Source organism: Falco rusticolus, chromosome 12 (assembly GCF_015220075.1).
Source record: "Falco rusticolus isolate bFalRus1 chromosome 12, bFalRus1.pri, whole genome shotgun sequence".
NCBI lineage: Eukaryota > Metazoa > Chordata > Aves > Falconiformes > Falconidae > Falco > Falco rusticolus.
Genome location: NC_051198.1, coordinates 9,265,346 through 9,292,755, shown reverse-complemented (window position 1 = coordinate 9,292,755; position 27,410 = coordinate 9,265,346). Strand labels below are relative to the sequence as shown.

Sequence of the window (27,410 nt, the reverse complement as noted above, 5' to 3'; positions counted from 1 at the left end):
GATCAAACTTGCAAAAGATGATAGGAAGCCAAAAATCAGGAAGGAGCTATCCTGCCAGGTAGAAGAGAGGATATCCAGATTCCACGAATCAACAGATGGGGCCTCGGTGCCTCCACAAAAGTTGAGGCTGAAAGGAAAGACACCCATGATTACCTTCTTGCTCAGATAAATGGTTCAAGCAGAAATTTCTCTTTCACTATTTGCACTCTGTTGATTTCATTTATTAAATTGTCAATTGTTCTGCCTCTTTAAAAACATAACAAACAATAACATGTTGATTTTGTGACTATCAGATTTGTTTTAGAAACTGTTAATGGCTTCAGACTGATGTAGAGGAATCTAGTCTTTCATTAAAAATAAATACGTTCTGGCAACCTTTGGCTGCACCTACTCCACTGAACTGGACAATGCCATGCATGGTACTAGAGGGCAACTGTTCAATTGCTAGAATGATCCTCAGCACAGTTTTGGGCTAAACCAAATAACTCTCAGCTGGGATTACGATGCATGCTTTGGCAGTTAGTGTCAGCAAGGGTCTGTTCCCTATAGACAGCTTGCATGCAAAATAGGTCCAGGAGTCTGCAGACTGCCTGGAGTATCACCACTGAAAGACAGGATCTGCTCCATTCCTTCCAATGGGCCAATACTCCAAGCTATACTTTGAGATTGCAATTCACATGCCAGTTTTCTCAGCTGCTTCACTAATGGTTGTTTCAGTTCTGATTCACATGAGGCTTATGCACTCACCCAAATCAAACAAGTTATATATGAGCGATACAGCATTATCATCTTAATTTTATCGCAACTTTTACTTTAACTGAGGTTTGTCGGAGTGCCTTAAATATTAGGATCAAGAGATTACATGAAAATGTTAGCTTCAAGTCTTGTACTTTTGGCAGAGTAAACAATTGGAATGTAAAGACCAGCAATCTTTATGTACAATTGTGGCTATATATACTGTGATTATACTCACAAAATCTGCAGTAAAATGAAAATGCACTGGAAGCACAAACAGATCCATCCAGTTACTGAAATAAATGTGTTAGCAACATTCAAATAGTAAATGGTTCACCTGGCAACTTCCCTACCTCAGTTTAAAAGAAATTGCCACAGAATTTGACAGAGTCACAGAACAGTTGAGGTTGGAAGGGACCTGTGGAGGTACTCTGGTCCAATCCCCTTTCTCAAGCAAGGTCACCTAGAGCAGGCTGCCCGGGACCATGTCCAGGCCGCTTTGGAGTATCTATCTCCAAGGACAGATGTATCCACAAACTTTCTGGACAACCTGTGCCAGTGCTTGGTCACCCTCACAGTGAAAAAGTCTTTCTTGATGTTCAGATGGATCCTCTGATATTTCAGTGCGTGCCCATTGCCTCTGGTCCTGTCACTGGGCGCCACTGGAAAGTACCCGACTCTGTCTTCTTTACATCCTCCCTTCAGATATTATAGGCATTGATGAGATCCCCCTGAGCCTTCTCTTCTTCAGGCTGAACAATCCCAGCTCTCTTGTCCTTGCTCCAGCCCCTTAACCATCTTCGTGGCCCCTTGTGGGACTCTCTGCAGTGACTCCATCTCTCTATGACGCTGGGGAGCCCAGACCTGGACACAGCACTCCAGATGTGGCCTCACCAGTGCTGAGAAAAGGGAAGGGATCACCCCCCTCCAGCTACTGGCAACGCTCCTCCTCGAGCAGCCCAGGATACACACCATCAGCCTTCTTTGCAACAAGGGCCCAGTTTAGAGCTGACATGCCATAAAATACAGACAGAACACTAATGCTGCTGTGCTATCACAGTTCTGAGTGTTCAAGATACTGCGTAATGCAAAACGGATAATCATGCAGAGATATTCATGACAGTGGTCTTGCGCATTGCACTGAACTATCCCAAGCAGCCCATTCTGGCTTTCTGTGGGTAAGGGCTCGGGCTACCCTGGTTTGCCGCAGGCTACCTGCAGTTTTCTAGCATGAGGGTTGCCGCAGTTCAGACTGTGGAGTCTCCTTAGATATGGAGAGCCTTCAGGAGGTTATCTGGATACTGGAGTGGCTCAGAGAAGACAAAGTGGGACTGCTGCCTCAGCGCAGAGCAAAAAAGCAGAATGAAACAGCACAGCCGGCTAGGAAGGTGGGTGTTTGTTGGTGAGAAAACTTTCCATGCCTCCCAGTTACATAAAACAACTGCTAGATGTTTAGAGAACTGCAGACCTAAAGTATTCACCAAATTTCCTGTTTCTGAACTTGCTAACCATCACAAGAGCTCAGAACCCAAACCCTCTCTAATTTACGTGGTTGGAAACAGACCCTACACAGGCAACTGAGGCATAACATGTATCTGCAGGACTTGGGTACTCGGGATTTACTACCCAGCCAACTCTACACAAGGATGCCAACCTTATTCTGTCCAGGTCCTGTCCCCTTCCTGGACTCTCCATCATTGCCATGGAGAAGAGACCCAGCTGCATCAGCTGGGAGCTGTGGCACGCTCCAGGCAGATCCCCGATTTTAACAAGAAAGGGCCGAGGACCTCCACAGGGTGCTGCGCCCTGGCTTAGACCACCCAAGCCACTGAGCCACAGGCTGGGCAGGCAACAACAGTGGTACAGCGGCAACCCCTGCTGCTGGGATTCAGGTGGGGAAATGCAGCAGCAGAAGGGCTACTCTGCCCATTTGTTGCTTCCACACAGGGCAGGTAGGGGGGAAAAATACCAAAAATCATTAACGATGCCTGGCATTTCCCTATGATAGGCCCTGTCCTATGTTGTTTACAACTTTGCCAACTCTAACCATACAGTCTGCAGTTTCCCAAGTCTGGTGCCTTCTCAAAGTTTTTGGAAAAGGCCAGCCAACAATTCAACTGCTTCTGAAAAGAAAGTAACTAACCACGTTTAAAAAAAAGTGATGTTTTCTTTGAGCTGCTCTAGTACCCCCAAGCTTTGGAGTGTTCACAAGAAACTTGTCAGGAGGTGGCCTTCCCATCTGGGACATGCCAACCAAGAAGTCTTTGAAAATCTGTGGTTTACAACGATCAGGAGAAACATGTTAGAGTTTATAGCTAATTTCCCAGGAGAAACTGTCTGCAACGACAATGTCCCAGCTTCTGGTGAGCACAGAAACTGCAGTTTTGGGCTGTGTGGACTCAGTGCTTTACACCAGATCCCAGATGAGGAAGATTCTCTTGTGCTCCTCAAGCTCCCCCTGCTTTTCATTCTGTGATTCTCTGGCTCAGCTTCAATGAGCCAGACAGTTAATTTGAGTGTGTTTCTTCATCTTCTTGTAACATTCAGTGGCTAAGATGTTTTAGTGCTAGCAAACTGGAATAGGTGGGGCAGTGTGGGTGTAAAGGTATCTTCTCTGCTGAAAGAACTGTGTTCTCAGAGATCAGAAGGTGAAAACTAGACAACACAGCAATAACGTCACTAGGTAAAATAAGATGAATTAGAGAACTGGGGGTCAGATTCTGATCTCGTGGCTGATTTATATAGATGCTGTTCAAGAAAATCTGAAGTAAAAGGAAAGCCAGCCTTGAAATACTATGCCTCTCTATTGTTTGTGGGCTTTTGTTTGTCATAGTTTTTATATTCGTCCCAGTAATGATGCAGACACACTATTAAAAATAACTTGCTGCAAAACTGTGTGCACTAGGTTAAAGTTAATCCTGGAAGAGATTTATTCCTCCTTATGCTGGAGTAATCTGCCCTGACTTCCTAAAACATATTCTTACACTTCCATCAGTGTTAGGAGTACCAAAAAAAGCAGCAGCTTATTTATTAATTTTCACAAGCCAATTTAATACTAATTTCTGCAGGTCTAATTGCTTTTTTATAGCTGCTTGCTCAAGTTACAGAGCAGGTCTTTAAAACTGTAGTTTTACTAGCCACATGATGTTTGGTTCCTACTCTTTCTATGCACCAACATCTTTGACTGAAGGAAAATGAAAAGAATGTTCTCTTTTTTTAAACATTTTAAATTTTACCTGCTGGCTCTATATGTGATACAAAGTGACAGTCATGCAGCTTCTTATTGCAGTAGATGACAATTCCTGACAAGTATTAAAAGAGTACTTGTGACTGAGAGAGAAATGCCTATATTAGATCATTAACTCTGTGCTCTTGCAGCATTATAATATATGAGGATAGCACATCAGGAAATGAACTGTGAGGAAATTAACAGCTTCTTATTCAGCACAGGACACGTATGATATAAAACAAAGTGTTAACGGCAGCTGATGTCTCCCAATGTTTCTTAACTTCAGTCTAGCTACATTCATGTCAGCACTGGAAAGAGATTTGTTCAAAACTGCACCAGCGCACACGTAACTTCTGGGAGATCTAAGGAACTACCTTACGCAACTGTTCATTTTACTGAGTGTTCTCATTCAGACCTTAATCCTGCAGCCCTTCCTAAAGATTACATATGTGCAGCTGCAAAGACTGCACATCTCATGGCACTTTCTTACACTCAAGCTCCAGCTCCTTTTAGTAAAAGTGACAGAGCACTTCTTACTTTCACTGTGCTCTGATTCTGGCTTATGGGAGCTCTCTCGGATTAGAAGCTTCTCTGGATCATGGAAAGGCGATCAAACAGAACCTTTCTGTTATCAGCCAGAGCCACCAGAACAGGGACATCCACCATGGGATCAGAGGAGGCACAGGTGTGTCAGAAGGCAGCAGGCTGTGCTTTGGGAATGCTGCACCCCAGCCATTCTGGGATTCTGCAGTGGGCCATACTGTCTCTCGGCTACCTCCTAAACTCAGGGAAGAGACCTGCAGTAGCACAAAACCACCTTGATTTCAATCTATAATTTTCTGTTTACATCTATAATTTTCTTCTGAAAAGTCTTGTAAATCCACAGGCCTCTAGATTTATAAATGACCCGCAGTTTTCCTCCATATGATTCCTATCTATACATTTATACCTCTGACATACCTTGTCTTGTACCGCCTGCACATTTTGTACAATTCAGTTCTTCAGAAGAGTTGGATTTTTCTCTTCAAGGAAAGATAATAACTCAAAGTAAGGGTTCTGAAGTCTTATCAGATGTGCAAACAGGGCTTGGACTGTATGATTTTCCCCTCTCCCTTCAAATTCAGCAGGCCTGCAAACACTTTACTGCTGAGGTATTTTTTTCCAACAAATACTCCTACTGAATTATTTACTGTTGAGATATAAAAAAGCATTCAGAATATCTGCAATTTACTGGAGGAGAAAAAAGTCTGAATTAAATGGTCTGTGTTTTGTAGCTTGATCATGCTGGCTCAAGATGATTTCAGAGCAAGATTCGTTACTGCCTGGTGCTCCTCTGGGCTGGTGAAATGAACATCCATATATGCACACATGGGAAAAACAAAGTTTGGCTTAAAATAAAGTTTTGGTAATCCTATACAAACCACACCCTTTCAGCACTGCACCTTGCCACCTCAAAAACCACTGATGTATATACAAAGAGTGTTTCTTCAGCACTGCTTTCACCTTTCTCTTCGCAACCCCTGATATGGTGCTTAGGCAAGAGGAAGGAATTCTCAGGGGAAGATTTATCTAGTGGTTGAATGTGATGAATAATGATGCAGTGTTTGTTTCCAACAACGAATAGAAATGTCGCAGAGCTCCAGCTTACAGAGTAAGAGTGGGATTTAGTTCTCCTGACACATTTGTCTAAACGTCTTTTAGAGCCAACAGAGAGAAACAGGCTTTTTGACGTTATGATTCATTTATCCATTTTATTACCTCTTTTAATGAAATGAATCTCACCTTAAAAGTGCCTCCTCCTCTCCGTGGACTGGAAATGGTTTCTGTGTGACTAGTTCACTGTTTTAAACATCAGAAGAATTCACACCCCTCTTGCCTTCCCCTGTGAATGAGTACAACTAGGCCCCTTCAGCTTGAATCGAATCCAACCAACCTGGATGATGAGCAGGGGACTACCTGAAGCTACCAGTGCTGTGTTTGAGATCACAGCCCCCCGTAGTTTTTATGCTGTGCCTCTTCTAGAGTTTTAGTTTGAATCCAAAGCATACTTTTGAAGCGATTGCCATCATCATCTCCAGCTAACTACTGAGCTTTGGTTTGCTTCGTGGAACGGTCTGAGTCCTTCACTGATTCTCCTTTGGATGAAACCAAGCCAGAAAATGCACTCCATGAGTGCCCCTAATGTGCCTCTATCGCTAACATGTGTTCCATTCATGGGATCAGACTAGAGGTAGTTTGAAGCAATTCCCCACAAAACTTGGGTATTATGGATGCTGGGTCTTCATATCCAGCTGCATCGCTGCAGAGCCATTTCTTTTGGATTCTACTTCTTCCTAATTCAGATGCAGCCTTAGATTGCTAAAATATTTCCTACAGGCACCTTCCTCCACTGATGCTACACAGCCAGGAACTGTTGCTTGAGCACAGGTGCCGATGCCACGAGCCTGCTATCACCTGTGCTGTTTTATGGCTTGCATACCTGGCACAGTTCTGGTCCAGCCCAGCTCACCTTGTTTTATACACAGCTGGGAGATGGCATGTGCCAGACTGTCTCCAGCAGGCAGCCTGGAGGCAGAGAGGCATCTTCTGTGGGGGGAAGAGTGCTCTGGCTGGCAGTCATAGTATGCCACATGACTCTGAGGCCAGAAAAGCCTTGACTTGTTTGACTTGCTGCAGCAAACATGACCTTAGTGACTACAGCACTCTGCAAGGGTAAGGGAGAAACTCTCCATGGCTGACAGAGCTCAGCTCTGGGTAACCACCCCACAGAGCCACCAGCGGAACAGCCAAGCGCCTCCTGGACGAGAGGCGAGCTGCAGCGGGGTGGTGTGCTTGGCCTCCGCAGAAAGAGGATCCTCTCAAACAGAGGCGGCGAGGGAGCCCAAGCCTCCCACGTCCTAGACCACCACTCAGACCTCCAAAGCCACCCCCCCGAGCACCACCTCTGCTCCAGGAAAGCGTGCTGCGTGGCACCCTGTCCTTGACCTTCACGGGGCTCTTGGGGACCTGCAGAGCAACAGGGCCGCGCTGCGCCTCAGGGCCCCGAGGCACGGGGCGGCGCAGGGTGCCACGCTCCCGCAGCCCTCCTGCCATTCCCCACAGCCCCCGTGGCAGTGACGCTCCCTGGGGACACGGGCCAAGGGCAGCCCTCTCCCTGGACTGCACTTTTAGGCAAACTGTTGTCCAAACCGCTTCACGGGACTGAGACCGAAGGGCTCCTGGGCACGCCCCGAGGCCAGCACTCACACCAGGGCCATCTTGGGAACTTGGGGCGCTCCAGAAGTTGAAGGCACGGTCCGGGGGTGCTGGATGGCGGCGGGAGCTGTCGGGCCGGCAGCGCTTGGGCTGCGCTGGCGTCGGCGTCTGCCAGTTCTCACCTGGGCCTCAGCCGCCCACCGCCGCCACCGCACACGTGGGGCTGCGTGCAGGGCTGCGCGGCCGGGGCACCGCCGGCCGCCCTCACGGCTCGGCCCGGCTCGGTTCGGCCCGGCCCGGCTCGGTTCGGCGCGGCTCGGCGGGCGGCCGCGGTGGCCGCAGCGCTGCAGGCCCCGTCAGGGCGGCGCGTCCCGCCAGCGCTCCCCGGCCCGGCGGTCCCGTAGCGCGCCGAGCCCCGCAGCACCTGCCCGGGGCGCGGGAAGGCAGCGCCGCCGCTCCCGCCGTACCGGGAGCAGCCGCCTCCCGCCGGGGATCGCCCGCCCGCCCCCGCGAGCTGCGCCTGGGCTCCCGAACCGACCGCCCGCGGGCTGCGCGGCCGAACCGGGCCGGGCGAGGGAGGGGCGGAGGGGGCGCCGCGGGGGGCAGCTCCCCTCGGGGCGGGCTGGGGGGGCTGCGCCCTCTGACGGGCCCGGGCGATGGGAGGCAGCGCGGCGGGGCGGGGTGACGGCCGGGCTCTAATAAGGCCGGGGCCGGCGCCGGCCGAGGGCTGTTCGCCTGGGTGCCCCCGCCCGCCCCCGAGCATGCAGTGCTTCCCCAGCCTGGTGCTGGCGCTCAGCTCGCTGCTGGGCGCCCTGGCGCTGCTGCAGCTCTCGCTGTACCTGCGGGTGCCGTCCCGCTACGGGAAGCACGAGGAGCGGCTGTGCCGGCCGCGGGGCCGGCTGCCGGCGCGCTGCGCCTGGTTCCTGCAGGAGCTGCCCTCCTTCCTGGTGCCCGCGCTGCTGCTGGCGCTGCGCAGCCCGCCCCGCCTCGAGCCGCTCGGCTGCCGTCTCCTCTGCTGCCTCTTCTGCTGGCACTACTTCTACAGGTACGGCGGCCGGGCACGGCTCCCGCCCCCGCCGGCCCGCGGCGCTCCGGGGCCAGCGGCGGCTGCCGGGAGCTGCGGCCGCCCGGCGGGCAGCGGGGGGCAGCGGCGGTGGAGCGGGAGGGCGGCGGGCAGGGGCGCAGGCGGCGCCGGGCGGGCGGGGGGCTGGGGCCGGGCTGGGTTGCGGCACCGCTGCCCTCCGTGCCGGGCGGCGCCTCAGGGCGGCCGCGCTCGCGGTGCCGGGGCCGCTGCGAGCGGCGTCTCTGCGGGGAGGGAGCAGGCGGGGGGGGCGTACGCTTGGCATTGCAATCTTACAGGAAAAAAAAAAATAGAACGAGGTTGCGATAAGACGGAGCAAAGTTTTGGATGGCACTACCCCAGGCACGCTGCGGCGGAGCGGGCGGGGCGCTCGTTGCGGACGGGAGAAGCGGGACACGCGTGGGACAAGCGCGGCACGCGCAGGAGCCCGCCGCGGGGCACGCGCGGCCCGGACCGCACGGGCGGGGCGGGGGGGGGCGGTCCCGGGCGGGGAGGGGGCGCCCAGCGCTGCTGCGCGGTTCGCGCAGGGGGAGCCGAAGCCCCCGCAGGCTTCGCTGTACCCCCGCGCCAGCGCCGGTTCTCCGTGCTCGACTCATCACGCCCGCCTCACACCAGAGTACCCAGTTTATCTTTTCTTCCCTGTGTTATGTTTTTTCTTTTTTAGAAACTTGGTCGTATCCGCTGTCACTAATGCCTTAACTCTAATTGACTCTGTATTTCCTAATCGGAAGCTCAAAGCACGAGTAGAGTTTTGAGGCGCTGTTGGTGATGGCTCTGGAGTGACACAGCTCTCCAAGTGGTTCTGCAGCCGGCGGGAGCTGGCTCTGCATGGCACCGCCGGGATGGATGTACCTCCTGGCATATTGCACTGGGCCTGTTTCATCCCCTGCTCCGCTTCCATTTCCTATGGAGTTCTTTCGCGAGGAGTTTGACTTGCAGTTCTCTGTTCGTGGCAAACAATGGCTTTTCACAAATGGCAAAAGCGCGTGTGACAGCGTTATGCCATTACCCAGTAACGAGCCCTCTAGCCTGCAAAACTTCTTCTGACTTGGTTTGCCGTTTTTTACCTCAATTCCTATTTCCATTTTTTGATTTGCTTCATAGGAACAGAAAACATTCATGTAATAATTGATCAGAAATTATTATTTGCAGCTCAACCAAAATCAGCGTGTTGAAAATCCAGCTGCAGTATCTCTACTGACAGTTTAGGGCTAGAAACGCTGGGCTGTTGTGGAGAAACTTAAAGCAGGGAATGGTTTAAAATCCTAAATCGCTATGTTAGAGACATAGTAGTTACCGCTAACGTTGTCTTCTTGTCTTTGCTGCACTGTCAGCCGGAGGGCACTACCTGTAACACAAATGGCTCCCAGAAAGCTAGATGTATTCGTTATATGTAGTTACACTAAATTTAACATAATGCATTCTGCTATTCTCAAGAGTCTTTGATTGTTTCAGAAACCCAGAAATCAACAAGCACCACTAGACAACTGAAAGAAACGTTACCCTGCCGGTATGCATACAGCTTTTGAGTCAGTGGCTTCTTCTTCGGCATTTCTGCTAGGCTTAGGCAGGAGCACTGTGTTTTCATACGTTTTCTTTTTCAGATAATTTGGGGATCTTCTCATCTGTGGCTGGAGTATACTTTTTCCCTTGTAAACATAAAAGACCTCATTTTAACCAAGTCTGTATAAACAAACAATTTTGTTTCTAATACTGCATGTTACTCCAGCACTGTTCTTGCAGTGTGCAGTCTCTTCTCATGCAAGCTGTTCTGAGATTTTACTGAATCGAACGATGTTTGAAATGTTGTATGAAATAGTAACTGCCCTATTGGTATGTAAAAAAGCATCAAACATTGCAAATTAGGAGTTTTTCTGGGTGTCACCTGAGGCTACGGGGACAGTCAGGTTCTTTGAGGGATCTTTGGTAAAATGACCAACAGCCACAGCATTGTGGTTATAAATAGAGCTTTATTATTGCATAAACATTTAAACAGTCAGCATAGCTTATTGTTATCTGCAATTTCTAGCAGTTAGCATAGCTTATTGTTACACAGAACTTTTAGCAATTAGCATCACTTACAGTTACACAGGATTTATAATAATTTGCGTAGCTTTCTTATTATCTAGAAGTTTTATTTACCTAGACGTTTTAGTCACCTGGACCCTCCGCAGATCGGGTCAAATTCTCAGTAATTGGCACGTGATACACTAATTAATCTAGACTTGGACCTTACCTAAAGGAACATGAGTTCCTCGCCCAGTCTTCAGAGGAGGAAGACTAGGATGGTGGAGGCATCCCTGCCCACCAGGGGATCGCAGGGTTTGCCATCCAGCAGCAGTTCCCATCTAAGTCCACTTGCAGCTGCTGCATTTCGTAGGCAGCATCTCATGTGCTGTTACACTTCCCTGTTCTATAGCGGGTCCCACCACGTCCTGGCGACAATGCCGGTGGGCAAGTGATCTTACCACAACGTTGAAAAGGGGGTAGAAAGAAGGGGGGGTGATACGTGGTCACCACGCTTAGGTGTTATGGCAGTTTGCTTTATAAATCGACATTGGTTATGCTAACCGTGTTTCCAGGGGTGAGGAGCAGGGGGTACTCGTCACAATGGGCTAGGGCATTTCATCGGCACAGAGTGTTTGAAAAGAAGTTCAGTACTTTGATATAATAGCCAGACTTTATCTTGATATTCTTTCAACTTATCTTTACTAGAAATAATCTAACACCTTTAAATACTTTTGTGATTAAACTTGGCTGCCAGTATAACAAGTAAAACACACAGGTGATTAATAATAAAATCGCATTTACTTAATGGCTGTAGCCTACTGCAGTTTTTCTGACTTTAAAATTTTGAAGTGAATAAAGCTGTTCCACTTTTAATAATAAACATATTATGTCAGTCTACTTCTACTTTCGCTAGTGATGATCTGACATCTGTAGTTAAATGTTTCCTGATGTTTGTATGGAACAGAGAAAAGCTTCTTCCTATATCATTGCATAATTTAGTGACTTCTTTCTCTCCACAGGGAAGCTTTTATCATTCCTAATCTTGTCTCTTCTATTATACCAAACATGCATATGGGAGGGAAGCTCTGATTAGAGGTATGCTCAAAAGGACAATATAGTCCTGGTATAGTTTTACCAGACCGCTCTGCTAGCAGTTCTGCCTTCCTATACGTTAGGACCGGCTGTGCTGCCCCAGTAGCTTGTGTTTGACTGAAGCATGTATTTCGGAGTGACTTCAAGTCTTGATCTGAAGGCACCAGAAGATGAAGAATCCATCATTTTCTATGGAGAATCCACTATGTCCTTTGGTAGGGTAGTCTTCTGAACTCTTTTACTATCACTGAAACAATGTGTTTAAAATGTCCTGCCTGAATGAGGCTAGCCTTGATTTTCTCCCAGAAGGGCTTGCTATTTTTTGCTCTGTGTTGACTTAAAGCACTCCTTAGTATCCTTTAGTATTTTCTTACCATGATATCACTTATACAGGAATCAGATCATCTTTCAATTTGCCTGTTACAGAGCTGTCAGGTCCTCCACCTGCACCCGTGTGATCCAGATAATGTAGGCACACGTGATCATGTTTCTGATGAGTTAGCTGCTGCACGTGATACAGTGTACATGCTGAATTTATGTTTTTGTGGTGGATTTATGCCAGCTACAGGGGAGCAGACATTACCTGATCTGACATAGAGTTAGAGCGGTGCCGACACATGATACTTTGTCCCGCACAGAGTTGGTCAGGATAAAATTACCTTTTCATAAATTTAGGAACAGGTTTAAACCAGAACAATGAATTTGTCCTGCTTTTGGGCATGGTGTCAGGTAGCTGCAACATTTCTTATTTGATCTGAGGCTTCCTAAAGCAGATTTATAATGTCACTGAACCGCAGCTGAAGGCCCTCGATGCAAGACACCTTTTGCCCTCAGTGCAAGACATTTTTTTCCCCTCAGCGCTCAGATGATTTCTGTGGCTTTTTTCTCCTCTTTTCCTATATCCTTTTTAACATGAAGGCATCAGTGTTGGATGCAGAATACAATAGAGACTTGTAGTAGCGTATCTAGAGAAAACATCACCTCCCTGTTTGCATATACTACTCTGATGCTTACGGATCGAAGGAGTACTTTTTGTTCTGGAGTCACACCAGGAAGCCCTGTATTTCCAGGCTACTTTGAACACCCTGGAGCTGGTGTAACCTTGAGTTTAGCCAAGATTACAATCTACCACTCCTGAGGCATGGCTTGTGTTTATATGGCTGTATTTCTTTGATTTTAAAGTAACTTCTCTGCTTGGGCTTAGTGCTCAGTAATGCTGTCCTACCCATCCTGATACTCACCAGCTGTCTAGAATTTTTGCCATGTGCCACTTTTCTCAGGGGTAACTTTGTATTTGTTGTTAGGTTGTTGAAGAATACACCAGAGTGTTGTAAGGACCACTCTGATCTTCTTCTGGAAACTCCCTGGGTTAATGCCGACGGCTCCTCATTGACAAGGACCTTGTAAGACCTCTCTGCTTGCCCAGTGAGCCAGCTCTGGCTGGTGGGGTGCTCCCATCCAGCCCACCGCTGGAAGAGAAAGGCCAGGGTCATCTGGGTACCAGCTGCTGCCCAGGGAGCCATCCCTCCCCTAGCGTGGTCCAGTACGGAGATTCTTGCCCGAGAGGGTGCAAGAGGGAGGCGGATGGAACCAGGAGACCTTCCCAGCTTGGCCCAGGAGCAGCAGTCCAGCGGGCTTGTGGTGAACCGTGACAGCAGTACGTTCTCCATCTTTCTCTGCCACCACTAGGCAGCAGCCTCTCTCTTCGTGGCAAGCACAAGACGGTGTGTCCCTGAGGCATTCAGGGAGGGCTGAGGGCAGGCTGCTGCTGCTGGGGAAGGGAGGGGAGGGAAGGAAGGAATCCCCAATCCCACCCCCTACCTCTGCCACCCTGGCTGAGATAATAAAGTGTCTCAATGTGCACTTTATTACCACAACATGGTGTGAATTTAATCAAATCCAAATGCTTTGTGGTGCTACGGCAAGCATCCTATAAAATTCTGAATTTATCACATCTATTTTAGGTAAGCTCATAGAGCTTCTTTGCTTTCATAAGGTAGGGCCTGCAATGGTAGGGCCCCCAAAACTGGTGGGGTGGGAAGGCAGAGAAAATGAGGAAGAAAGCGAGAAAAGCACTGAATGCCAAGCCTGCCATCTGTGTATGCAATCCCTGTGAGGAGCTGGCCATGAGCTGAAAATGATGAGTGGCGTAAGATAAATGTACAGGAATACGTCTTGTGACAAATGACTTGCAAAGGATTTTGCATTGAAATGTCATTTCTGATACAGCCTTTCTTGCTGGAGGGGCCGTGCTGGTCAGGGACTACACTGAGAATACCAGCTGGAGCCCTCTGGGAGAAGCCTGTTTGCTGCAACCCATTTTGCATTCCAGCTTCCCCCCCAACATTTTGCAGTCCAGCTTCTAAAACCAGAGGTGAGAAATAAAGTAGAAGGTAATGAGAGGAAGCCATCACAATTGAATTCCATATAGACCTTAATGCTGCGTTTCTCTTAGAAGTGAGAAAGAAAGAGTGGCGAGGGAGCAGAGGAGATGCCCCCGTGCACAGTGGCGGGGGGAAGGTCTTGTCTCACTGACCTACGAAGCTGATCCTGAGGTACTGCTGTCAAAACCGGGGTGCTGCCTTGCCCCCCCCATTCTGCTGCCCATAGTAGCCCAGGCACCAGTAGTTTCAAGAGGTGTGTCAGTTTCAACTACCACCTAGAATTACATCTAGTTATTTATTTTCTTCTCTTGCAACTTTGTTTCCGAGCAAAAGCATAATCTTCTACTCTGCTAGTGTAAGTATCTAGGTTAAAAAAAATTGTTTTCATTTCTGAAGTGCATTCAGATGCATGTGCCAGACATCAAGTAGGCTGCTCTTCCAGACACACCTGGATCCCCAAACCCCTTTGGTTGCAGGTGACCCATTTGGTGTGCCTGTGGTTGGGTTTTCTCCAAATTGACATCTTTCTAAAAAGACTGAGGAAAGCAGGCTTTCATGGGAAAAGAATGGGCAACCAAGAGCATTTGAAAACATTATCCCTGCATAATCCTTTCATGCTTCTTTTGGCTAGTTCCCTTCTTCCCAAAACTAAGTTGGGAGGAGAAAAAGACACTTCCTCTCCCCAGGCTCTGCAGAACATGGCACATGTCATCCCTTTCTAAGCCGATCTGTGCTGCCTGGGTGGGCAGGCAGGTGCAGCATTTACCTGGACATGCTGGTCATTTTTCCATGTAGGTGTGCCTGCTTGCGATCAGTACCAAAGCCAGCTCAAGCCTCCAGAGAGATGCAGGCAGATGCAGACCGCAAATGAGTAAGTCATTTACAAATTAATTTGCTCATGATGTATAGGAGTATATTTTGTTAGTTCGTAAGGAGTTTTAGTTGTGTTTTTTGAAACATGAAGTGGATAAACAGAGATTAGATTGAGTTTGAAGTATATCTATATATTTCTAGGTGGTACTCTCCTTGCGAATAGTGAATATAATAGACTCATACAATAACCACCAGACTCAATCTGGAGATTAATTTTTTCTTTATCAAAATAGTTATTTTATCCTTTTGTCTTAGAAAGTCACCATCATTAAATGCCAATAACTAAAGACCTTCTTGTTAATGGCCTCATGAAACCTTTATCATTCACCTCCCGATACACAACATGCAGTTGTTTCACAAGTAACAAATCTTACTCTCTGATTTGCTTCACCTTGATGCTTTGCAATAGAACATAACCAGATTCCTTTTGGCCTTCACCAGCCACACAGCAATACATTTGCGTCCCCTCTTCTGCTGTTTGGACTTACCAGTAACTGGATCTGGCAGTGATATCCCTAACAGAGGCTGGCCGTTCGCTCTGCCTCTTTCATGTGTTCCTTGCTCCCAAGTCAACAAGTTTAACTTTTTGCAATTCAACCCAGTGTGTTTCAGTAATGCTAATACCTAATTTATTCTCTTCAGTGAAGATAATAGATTCAGTGCTATTTTTAGCCAGGTTCCTCAAGTTAATGTATGAATAATCAACAAAAATATCTCTTTGTACGCTTTGCCACAGATGCGTAAAATTTTCATGTACCCAGTGCTGGTATGGAGTTTGCTTCTTTGCAGTCTCCTCTAGCGTTATTAAATACCTTCCCAATTATGTTCTCAAAATAGCATACTAGCTGATTGCCTTCCTAACTGTTAGCACAAATGATCTTATCTATACATTCCTTGCCCATTGGAAAGTAGGCTAACATTACAAAAACCTATAGGTTTTGCCCAGCCCAAACTGTATCCACATTATTTTTCCTTTTATCTGTTGGACTGGAAGAATTTCTGCAGAGATAACTCAAGACATACCGTTCTTCACTTCTTTTCAAGACAACATGCCTGTTGACAGTATATTGCTATCTGGTGTCACTTAATTTGTGCCATTTTGTCTACCAGGCAGCTTTACAATCCTCTATGGTTTTGTATTTATGCCCCAGGTTTTCCTCCCAGACAGACATTATTGCGTGCCGTGCTCTTGCTGTCCATTCCCCATCATACCCACCTGCTCCTACTGTGCCACCTGGGGCCATAATTCCCTAATCTGGTTGTTCAAGAAGTTTTTGTGTGCTGCATGGTATTGCAATTTATGATTCCAGACCATTGGTTTTGCAGTCAGTCCACTGGCCTGAGCTCCAGCCACAGGGTGTCTATCCTGTTCTCCAGAAGCAGAGGGAAGCATGGTGCATGCAGAGCAGGTCACAGAAGTTTTTTCTCTTCATCCCGTCTCCACTACCTGGAGCGGGGCCATAGCTAAAGCAGTATTCATGTTGGCTCTGAAACTTCTTTGTCACTCCTGTCACTGCTAAAGGCACAAAGACTTGGTTGGGTGCTCGGTACCAGCTGCGCTGCAGAGACCGGTTCAGATTGCAGTCCTAGAGCAGGGACCTGAGGTCCCAGCCACGAGGCTGTCACCAAGGCACAAGCAGGACCCTCTGATCTCACCTGTGTGTGGGTTGATATCTTTTGATATCACCTGATATCCTGGGAGTTTAAAGTCTTATAGGAAGATATATTCTGAGCACCAAACTCCACTGAGCTTTGTTAACACCGATGGGGATGTAAAGATCTGGATTTGCATTACTGGATTCCTGCTGTTGGTATTGGAAAAGCAGGGTTATAAAGGACTATACTAAGACAGAGAGAGAAAAAAAAGATTAAATTATACACAGGAGTTTCAGTAAATGTTTTTACTCAGAAATAATAACGCTTTTACCAAAGAAGGAAGTTACTTGTTTTAATCATGGGATGCCTGTAGTATTCCCTTATGGGGGCTACTCTTTTAAGTAGGAAATAAAAAGCAAGGGAAAAGTGTTAAGGTTCATTCCAAATGCACAGTGGGAAATTTATTATGGACGTTGCTCTCTCAAGGTCCACAAGTGTGGTGTTTTTATTTCTTACCGTAAGAGAGGCAGCCATTGCAGGGGGGAGACTGGGGTCAGGTAGTACTTTTTTACTGAGTCAATAAATATGGTTTGGCACAAGGACAGTTTTTCACAAGCCCCTTTGCGTTTTGAAAAGCCAATACAATTAGGTCATTTCCCAGTTTTGGGTAGCTCAGTTAAGAATAAAAAATTATTAAATAACCTCCTAGTAGTGTTTATAAATAAATGTCCATCCCAGACACTGGACCTATTTCCCTTGGAGTAAGTCATATTCTCTGTATCTTCTTCAAAATTAAAGTAATTTTAGAAGAGAAGAATTATGATAAAGAAATACTTTTAAACTATAAATCAAGAGAGTATTCTTAAGTTACACACCTTGAAGTGTCGTCTTCTTCTAGATGTTGATTTAAATGTGGCAGGCGAGTTGATCAGTAGGGTGATTCTTACTGAAATAATTAGATCGATGTACTTCTACACCTCTTTGAGCATAAGAGCTGTGTTAATCTTTGCTGACCACTCAGCTGACATTATAATTATTTTTGGAACATCTCATAGATACAGCAATAGCAATGAAATTATTTTGTAAAAAAAAAAAAATTAATACTAAAACCGGGTTAAAATATTTGGTGCAGGAAGATGGGAAAAGTCAACTGATAAGAAGAAACATGTATATATTTTTCTATGGATCCAAACTCATTTTAAGACCCAGCTAAATTCTATCTAGCTGTGAACTTTTGAAACATCAATTGCTACCATACTAATACCTAAGGATGGGCAGAAAGTTTCACCAATCCTAGAAATGTGACCTGCAATAGCAATGAAACAAGGTCACATCTGAATGAAGTTGATTTTGAGCTCCTCCTTCGTTATCACTCTTTATAAACATGTAACAGAGCAGCAACACCACAGTCAACTTTGGCCATATATAAGACACCATTTTGCTTATGTGCTAGAATTCACCGACTTAATCTAACACTTTCCATGCTGGGAGACTGTCTCCCAGAAATGTCTTTGGAGAATGTCACTGTTATCAGGGTTGTCTGCAAAGAGATTGTTGTCTACTAGAGAAAGAGGGTTTGCATGAAGGAACAGATCGATTCCCTGGCAGGACTATGCTGGAGCAGGTCCTGGGGCAGAGTGACACCCTGCAGCACTTTGATGTGCTGGTAAAGATGGGCGTCTTTCCTAGAAAGCCAAATCCCCTTGGGATAGCCCTTCATGTCGTCGTTTGGTGCAGGGTGGGAAGGCTCACAGGAGCTCTGAATAAGCTAGCTGGGCTACTCAAAGCAGTCTAATCACACTAGCGTGGTCTCCTGCTAGAGATGCATGTGAAAATACCTCTGGACGGTGTGGTCCTAAGCAATTCTTTCAGTGACTCCTGTCACATGTCTGGGCCAGGAGAATGCATATATCTATACAACTTTGGCTGCTCCTGAGAACAATGAAGAAGAGGAAAAAACCCCTTGTATTTACTTCATGCTATTGAGTTCTCTGTGTGTGTTTGCTTCTTTTTAGAACCTTTTTTTTTTTTTAAAAAAAAAAAAAAGCATCATTAAAGCATTCATGTTGGCAAACCTGGCCTGGGTTAAGGTTACTGATGTGTAGAGATGCATCTCTGGTTGTTCCCAGGAAAAGCAATTTAGACTCAGCGGAGCTGTTTCTGAGAAATGCATTTGTATTTGTTCAAACATAAAGTTTGTCAGCTAACATCTTGAGAGTCTGCCCGTGCAGAACAGTTTCTCTGGTTCATGTGAGGCTATAAGCAGGATCACCATGTGTGAGCCTGCAACCCAGCCAAGTATTGTCCTGGCCGGCGCTGCAGGGCCAGGGCAGGACTGCTCATGCCGTTCTGGCTGGCAGGGTACTCAACAGGGCAGAAGGGCTCTCCTAGCTGGAATCCTGGCAGCATGGACTAGAAAAATACAAGTTGTCTTAAATGCAGAGAAAATAAAAAACGTTGTGTGGCTTACAGTCAGGGCTAGAAGGTGGGAAGAGATAAAAAGGTCAGGTGAAAGAGAGTAGCACTGGAAGGGACAAGTAGAAGAATTGTTAAAAACAGCTAGGGCAGGAGGTGGGGCGGGGGTGAGGAGAAATGGAAGGAAAAAGGAGATGATGTGAGAGGGCAGTATCCAGGTGTCAAGACACTTTAATACTGATACTGTCTATGTGCTGAGTGTTTCACTTAGCAACTTGCAGTGTTAGGAAATCTTTTGACATGTTTTGAGAGGGAGCAAAGATGACTGTGACTCAGAGTCAGCCTGTGGTATTGCTTTGCCTCAGGAAAAAAAAGGGAATATTAAGTCCTCTGATCATTTTAATGTGGGCGTAAACTCAGGACTTAACCTGACCATTTCAAATTTTGTTCCTCTTTGTGTGTATGCACTGCCATGGATGCCACGAGGTCATACAGGTTCAGGAGAAATTTGGAATACTGTCTTTCTAAATGTAAGACATTTCAACCAGTGTTCTTCAGAACAGCCTAAGGATTTAGAAGTTATTATTTTCAGCTTTAACATTTTTTCACTGTTTTGGAAAAAAATCTCTGCAGTGTTTCTGGCCATTTCAATTATGAAGAGGGCTTTCCCAACGCACCACAGGCCTAAACTTCTGTAGAGATTTATTGCTGAAACTTTCAGTTTCTTAGAGCATGTCTTTGTGTAGTAACAAACGAGGAGGAAGATGACCCTGTGGTGCACTTCTGAACTCTCTGGACTGCGGTGAAATGGTCAAAAGTCTTCCTAGCATTACCTTGCTGCACGGTGAAACAAGCCTCTCAGCAGAGACAGGACTTAGAACAGTTTTTGACAGAGGCATCTATAAAACAGACCTAAAAAGAAAGAAATGTAGCTGACAACCTGGTTTTCTCACAGCTTTTTTTTTTTTTTTTTTTTTTTTTTAACAACATACATCTTACAATCTCAAACTACCTCATGTAGCAGAACAAACAACCCAGATGTGTCAAGTCTCATGTGCTGAGGATGAGACTTCTGCAGCTGCCTGTCACCTCGTGCACCCATGTCCTTAGGTGTGTATGGCAGCCTCCTGTAGCCCCAAAGCATCGCTCCTGCTCTGTTCCCCCCCCTCTGCCAGCAATGGCTGCGTGGGCTGAGCAGCGAAGCAAGCCAGCAGCCTGCTCGCTGTGCGCGGGAGCAGTGAGCATGCTGCCTCTGACCCTCAACACGTGCTCACAGGTCCTCGCGGGTGGACATGCTCCCCAGCTACGTACCAGCACTGGAAACCCTCCACCACCTGTTATTTTTATTATATTATGTATTACCTGGCCTGTTCCTCCCTCACACAAACCAATTGCATGGGGACTTGGGAGAGAAGAAACCCAGGAGTTCTGCATCTCCCCTGACGTCCACAAGTGCCCAGCGTTGCTCTGGAACAAACAGCCAGCTTCTGTTACAGCAACTGTGTAAATTGATGCTGTTACATGTCCCAATTATGCGAAGAGTTTGTGGTTTATTGAAACGTGACACAACGGAGGCAGTGCAAAGCCAACAGAATGGGGAATTAAATGGTACAGGAAGCATGATGCATTTTCATGTACAGGTCAACATAATCCATACTAATAATCCATTGTCGTTGCTGAGGCCTTTCCAGGTACAGGATCCAGAAAAGCTGCTGTAGAGGGAACAAAGACCTGTTAGGAAGCCCAAGAGGAGCAATCCTATTGCTAAAGATACCCAGTGATAACTGCAAAGGGAGAGGGACACAGGTGAAAGCACTACCATGAAAGACAGGCAGAGTGCAGTGGTAGGGCAGCAAAAGGGACAAAAAGCACACAAAGAGCCATAAAGGAAGGGAGAATCTGAAGAAGGAAAGACAAAGAAAGGCAGACAGGAAGGCTGGAAGAACAAAATGGAGACAGAGCAGGAGTTTAGGCGTAAAAGAGGAAAAGAAGGAATTTAGTACTAGAGTGGAAAAAGCCAGTTAAGAGTATTTTAAAGGCTATTAGCAATGCGTCTTGTTGGGTACAGTCTCACCAAGATGTAGATCTGGAGAAGGATAGGTTACCACGTGCCTGGCTTCCTTTGGTCATTTCTCAGCCCCACATGGACCATTTATGGGAAATAATTATACTTTCTCTGAAAGTGCAGTTGTAAGAGCACAGGTCTGTGCATCCTTGGATTTTGTATCTTTTCATGTAGCTGCGTCCTTTTGTTCCGCTCACGCTCTCAGCCTCTGTGAACACTTGGAGCTCTCTGCTCCAGTGGAGCAGGGAGCTTTTTCAAGTGCATAGTGTAGCGTCTGGTTAAGTTACTCTGGCACATGTTGCAGGCTTTTGGCAGACACCCACAGTTTAGCAATAGGAACAAAGTGATCTGTCTTCATAAATACCAAGTGGTTATTTCTGGAGAAGAGAGATACCTTGCTGAAATACATGCTTTGGCTGGGTAAGCCTTTGACACACCGTTGCTTAGATAAAACAACAAGCATTTTCATGATCTTTTAAGTACTGCTACACTTTAGGTAATCACGAAGCACTGTGACATCTGCACATTTGTCATCACCACAATCCATCGAGTCATGTTGACCCTGGTTCTGTTCTCTAATCCTCATACAAGTATAAATCTGGATCAAGTTTAGTTAGGGTTTCAGCTGAGAGCGCTGGCCAGGCATTGGGTTCAGTCTGCAGCCTAAGAAAAGGTTTTGCTCATGCTAGTTTTTGTGCTCAGCTAATTCCAGATCTCATCCCTGCGCCCCAGCTTCTTGTCAGAACCTCTGTCTCGCCAAGATAGCGCCAAGTTCTCATTCCCAGGCAGTTCCTGGCCACATATAGTCCTCAAATTTTCTTCTCATTCCTGATGGACGTTTGTCTGGCCTGTCCTTAACACTTGCCATTGGTGAAGTTTCCTCCAGCCCTTCAGGTGGTAAGTTCCAGAGCTCCTCTGTCCTTCCCTGACGGCTGCGCTGCATTTTTCATATAGCTGTCTAGGCCTGCTAGGTCTTGCTGTGTTCCTGGTAGACCAGGAGAATGTTTTACTCCTTTCTTCTTTGCAGCAACTTTTCATACAGTTGTACATTGTTATAATGTCTTCCGCTGGTTTTCTCTTAGAGTGAAGGACTCGGGGTTGTTTAAACTTTCTACACGTCACATTTCCTACACCACAGTTGTTTTTCTCTGGGCAGCTTCCACTTTGTCCTTGTCTTTTGTGAAGTGCAGAGTTCAGCTGGACGCAGTATAATTTAAGTTCCTACTAACACCATGCAAAGGGGAAAGATTTCTGCCGGTGTCTACAACAGCACTCCCGTTTCCACATTACATTTTAACATTTGCCTTTCTCACAGCAGCCTGCTACCATCAGCTCATGCGCCACTTGCTACCTACCAGCACTCCCTCTGCTATCCAGCCCGTTCTCCGGCTGGTCTTTTACATTTGGTCAGCCTTACCCAAGTGTAGTATTTTGCCATAGTCTTTATTGAACCAAATCTAATGTTTTCAGGTTATGAAACCAGTATTTCAGGTTTACTGGAAACTCTAGCTCTCACTTTTGGTGCGCTCAGCATGTTCCAGAGTTGTGCTGGCCACAAACATTAGGAATATTATTTTTCCCCCCAGAGACATATCATTCATGAAAAAAACCCTGAGTAGTACCAGAGCAGTCTTTTACAGAACCTCTCTCAAAATACTTTAGTAGTTTGATAGTGATGAACAGTTGCTAACTACTCCATGATACAATATATCAATCAGTTTTGCAGCCACTTAAAATAACATCCTCTAAACCAGGAAACCCCAAGTTACTTTTAAGATTGACATGTAAGTCAGTGTCAAAAAACTTTCTAAGACATGGGACACCTGCTGCTGCTACCATCCCTCTCCTACAATATATCCGATTTATGTCAATTCCATCACTCAAAACTATTTTAGGAAAATTGGATTGCCTAAGTTAAATAGAGAAACGAATCCTGCCTCCTGCTGCTGTGGATATATAGGACCCCCAGTCCAGGAGGCTGTTACAAGTGTTAGTGTTTGGCCTTTTAGACAGACAGTCCGTTATGCCATACATCCCAGACTCCAGTACTTGGCTGTGTCGTGTCTAGGGACAAACTGCGGTTCTGTCTGGGGTGGTATTGATTTCAACAGGGATCTGTACGGGGGACACATTTCCTTTGCTCTGTTAGCTTCACTTTACCTTCTTTGGCTATAAAAGAGCAAATTATTTGAAGAACAGATCCCCATCTTTCCAATTAATTTGCCCAGTTTGGCAGGAGATGGTGAGAAGGATATTAAGAGTCGGTTCTAGGCTCTTGCTTCAGTTGCCTTTCGTTATGGGCGTTCAATCAACTTTCCCCAGTGTTTTGTTCAGCTCTCATTCGGGTCTCCTTTCTGCATTACAAACAAAAAGGAAGAAATAAGGGTGGTTAGCTAATAACAAATATAAATAAAATAATATTTCATAATTAAGGGTATGTAAAACTTGTTTGGTGTTTGTACACCAAAATGGAAACATTTGAGAAACAAATATACCAATATAAGCGTATACTGAGAGTAACTTGCTGGTGGCTTGTGACTTGCTGGTGTAGCTTGTTAATGCACCAGCCCCAACAACGTTGTTCTTGGTTTCCCTTCAGAAAATGCTTAGTAATTGAAGTATAGGTTTTTTTCCTGTACCTGCTAGAGCCAGTAGGAAAGATCAATGCTTTTCATGATTCAATGCCTCTTTTACCTGTGACATGGAAGAATTCTCCTTTGTTGGTTCTAACTGGATGCTGGTAATCACTGGGAGAGACCGGATTTTTCCAGTGGCAGTTTCAAAAATAATGGAAGGAGAACAAGAGGATTAAGGAATTAATTTATAAACAGACTTGCAAAACACTTTTGGAACTTGGCTGGAAGAGCAAGAATTTTTTCCTTGGAGTTGAGCCTACATGGTTCTTCTTTACTAATTAAACCCAAATAACCATTCTTAATTCCTGTTCCTTTCCTTTTCCTTCCTTTTTTCAACCATTTATATTTTATTAACTTACATTGCTTTATAGAACATTTAATAATTTCTATATCAATTTGAAGAGGAATCAGTTTTATCCCTGAACTGTATTTGTCCTTCTTACTTTGCTAACTGTATAATAGCACGCCTAAAATTTGTAGCAATGAGGCACTACTGACTGCTGCTAGATGGTCAGAATGACTGACTTCAGGTGTTTATAGTGTTGGAAGTGGGTGTTACATAGTTCAGATGCCTTAAATTTATCCAAGATCAAATGCATCATGGTTTTTTTTTTCAGTAATGATTAACAGTAATAAAGAAGCAACATTCTATTTTTAGCCGTTTACATCGGATACACATGCTTTTGCAAATATGTGTTTGTTTTTTCCTGTAATCCCACTTTATTCACATGCAGTTGTAAGCTACTGAGCTTTTCTGACCTGGCCCCAAGGATTCAACCTGAAGTGTGTGTTTAGTTGTGTGGCCAGAAGTCAAGCGCAGTTGCTGATTCCCTTTGACTGTCAGTCTTTGATGAAGTTGGCTTCTGCAAGTGCTGTCACCCATGGTGTCAGCCTTCCTGGCACAGTATCACTCTGGAGCTTCACTCGTAAATGCTGGTGTTAAGCAATAGCTTATCTGTTCTAGGGAGTTTACTGTAGGGTTTTTGACTTGTTCCGTTTGTGTATAATGTTAGATGAGCCGTGAGACATTATGGAACCTTGTAGTTATCATACGGGATTAGAGCTTCACGGTCAGCACTCTGCCTTGCCAGAAGACAATATCGGATCGTTCAAAAGAAAGTGCAGTAAACGGCAGTCAGTTGCCCAGGACAGCTGCCACCTTCTGCCTCTCTTAAATTGTATGTGATTTATCCCCTGAAATATGAAAATGAATATGCATTCCAAACCTTTAGACTTTTTCCTCTCTCTTTTAAAGGACCTGCCTCTGTCTTTAACCTGTGGTTATCCCCCTTTTCTCAGTCCTACCAAGCTCTTCACTTCAGTGTTGTTTCTGTATTACATTTAACAGAAATTTCTTTTCATTGCATTCAAACTTACTTCTTTCATTATCATGAAACTCTGGGTCATAGCTATTCAGCTTTCCCAAAGAAATTATTTTCTAATATTGTATGTTATATTTTATCTCTAATATGTCTCTTATTAATCCCCAGTCCAAATTCAGCAGTCCCAATAGTTCAGTGTGGCAGTCTCTTCCACACCTCTTCTTATTTTGGCACTGAATCCTGCTGCAGTTCTGCTGTCTTTGCCTTAAATCAGTGCTGTCCAGACTTTATGCTCTCATCGTCCTTCTTCTCAAGAACTCCTCAAACCCAAGCATGGTGCCATCTGACTCAGAGATTCCTCAGGCCTTCTTGTATCCCTCTATCAGATGTGTGCCTGCATCTCTTGCACAGGAAAGACGAGTCTGCTCCTGCCAGAAATCTTCATCCAGCCCTGAACTTGCTACTGAGAGACCACAAAGAAAGAGTGTCCCTACAAACAGGCTTCAAGTTGGATGAATTTCATAAGTGAGCCACCAACAGCCTAAGGATGGTAGATTGAGCAAATTTTTTTGGGCAGAATACTTGGAAATGAACCTGCCATGGCAGGTTTACTATTGTTTTATACAACTGAATTGTAGGCTTTTTAGTAATACATCTGTCTTGTTCCCTAAATTATAGCCATCAAAAGTTTTTCCAAAGATCTTTGGAGGAACATGGAAGTAGGATGGTTTGCATGAGGCTTGGAAAGGAGACCTAATTCTGATTCTGTGTTAGTCATAACTAGATATGTAAATCTGCACAATTAAAATTTTTATTCTTGTTCTTTTGCTCCCAAGAGTCACTGGACAATGATTTAAGGCGAGTTCACAAACTGGGCCACGGCCCAGCAAGTGATTGCAGTTATCTGATGGTCTCACACAGTCCCGGTGATGCAGGAACTGGGCAGGGAGCAGCCCCCAGCCCCGGCGAGGGACCCCTGCCCTGCAGCAGGCAGCCACCCCCTGGCACCCCCTGCCGCTGCCCACCCTCGCGCCGGTGGGCTCCGCAGGCAGCTGCAGCTGCACATCAGCTTCACCAAAACAGGCTCAGCTCCTGAACTTACAGCCTTCCTTACACCAGGGATGAGATCCAACCGCAGTACAGCAGTCAAGGGATCTCCCGTCTGTCCTGCACCTGCAGTGGGTATTGCCAGAGGCTTAACAGCCAGTCTGGCATTCCTGCCTGCTGGCATTGCTGGTATGTGTGTGACCTGGGTCATTGCTCAGATTTTGTTCCTGAGGCTGTGCCAGAGCATGTCTCACTGTGAACACCTTCTTAGCAAAAGGGACAAGGTCCACCCTGTGCAGTACAAGTGACTGCTAATAGCCTGCTTGTTCTCCTTGTTTAAATATTCCTGACATGTTGACCTTTTCAGGCTGCTGCAGAGTCCGTAAGAGTTAAGTGGGAAAGGACAAAGTATCTCCGAGCAGGATGTTTGAGGAGAGGTATACGAGGGGATTCTAGATGGTTTGTGATGCCAGGGCACCTGTAGGTGTCAGGAGGAAGAAGGGGGGTTAAAATGCTTCATTTAACTTTTTAAAGTATTTTGGGGTATTTTGTTTTACTTGCCTTTTGAACTGATAGCAAGATTGCCTGCTGCTTTGGAACTGACATTTTAACTGTTTGTTTAAACCCAGTCTGGGATAGCTGAAAAATTTTTAATTGGGCACAGGAAAATTAGGTGCCGGACCGTGCCCTGATGTTGACTACACATGGAGAATAGACTTAACAGTCTTCTCCTGCAAGTATTCAATGAGCATCAGTGTAACACAATTCAAAACCAGTAAAAGTTAAAAAATTACCTCAGAGTGCAATCCACAAATAACCTACAGGACTGGGCTCAAAAAGAGAATGTATATGCAGATTTTAGCACAGACTCTTCAGCAGCAGATGTCTTTGGGACATGACATTTGACATCTGTATGTCTCCAAAATAATTAGAGGCTTTTTGCAGGACATCACAGATACCATGGGTAGAAGTCCATCGTGTTTGTGAACATCTTGAGCCTTCACCCAAGTGGGAAGGTATGTCAAGGGTGCCAGCAGCTCCCTGGCAATGCGATTCCAGTGGCAACCTGTGACAAAGACTCCTATGCTGTTAAATGTCGGTGCAAATAAAACTGGTTTGAGGTCGGTGCGATCTCCCCAGGTTTGGATGCTAACCTTTCCAACCTGTGCACAATACAGATGGAAGAGAACTCCACTGTTTCATAGCAGGGAAGTCCTTTCAGGTCTGACTGGTTTGTAGTTAGTGTAACAGACAGCACGGCCAGGGTTGGAAGGGAGCTCTGGAGACCATCTAGTCCAACCCCCTGCTAAGGCAGGGTCACCTGCAGCAGGTTGCACAGAGTCATGTCCAGGCAGGTTTTGAACATCTCCAGAGAAGGAGACCCCACAGCCTCTCTGGGCAGCCTGTGCCAGGGCTTTGTCACTCTCAAGATAGAGAAGTTTGTCCTCATATTCAGAAGTAACTTCTTGTGCTTCAGTTTGTGCCCGTTGCCCCTTGTCCCGTCGTTGGGCACCTCTGGGAAGAACCTGACCCCATCCTCCTGGCACTCGCACCTTGAGTTTCCAGACTCGTGTCTGGAAAATGTGAACTGCTGACTGACCTATTGCATCTGGGCCCTGAGGAGGAGAAGACAGAGCAGCAGCATAAACATCTCCAATTAAAAAGGAGGAGGACTAAGAGCCCACTCTTAGTGGATTATGGTAATGTTTGTGAACAGATTTCCATCTTTT

General features: G+C 46.1%; 1 protein-coding gene across 1 annotated transcript in view; it reads left to right on the top strand.

Moving 5' to 3' along the window:
* Nucleotides 1-7,884: 7,884 nt before the first annotated feature.
* SRD5A2 (steroid 5 alpha-reductase 2) overlaps nucleotides 7,885-27,410 on the top strand; it is a 28,023-nt gene continuing 8,497 nt past the window's right edge. Inside the window, exon 1 of the mRNA XM_037406001.1 lies at nucleotides 7,885-8,204. Coding sequence (XP_037261898.1) covers nucleotides 7,921-8,204 — 284 coding nt within the window. The 5' untranslated portion in view covers nucleotides 7,885-7,920. The remainder of the gene's footprint in view (nucleotides 8,205-27,410) is intronic.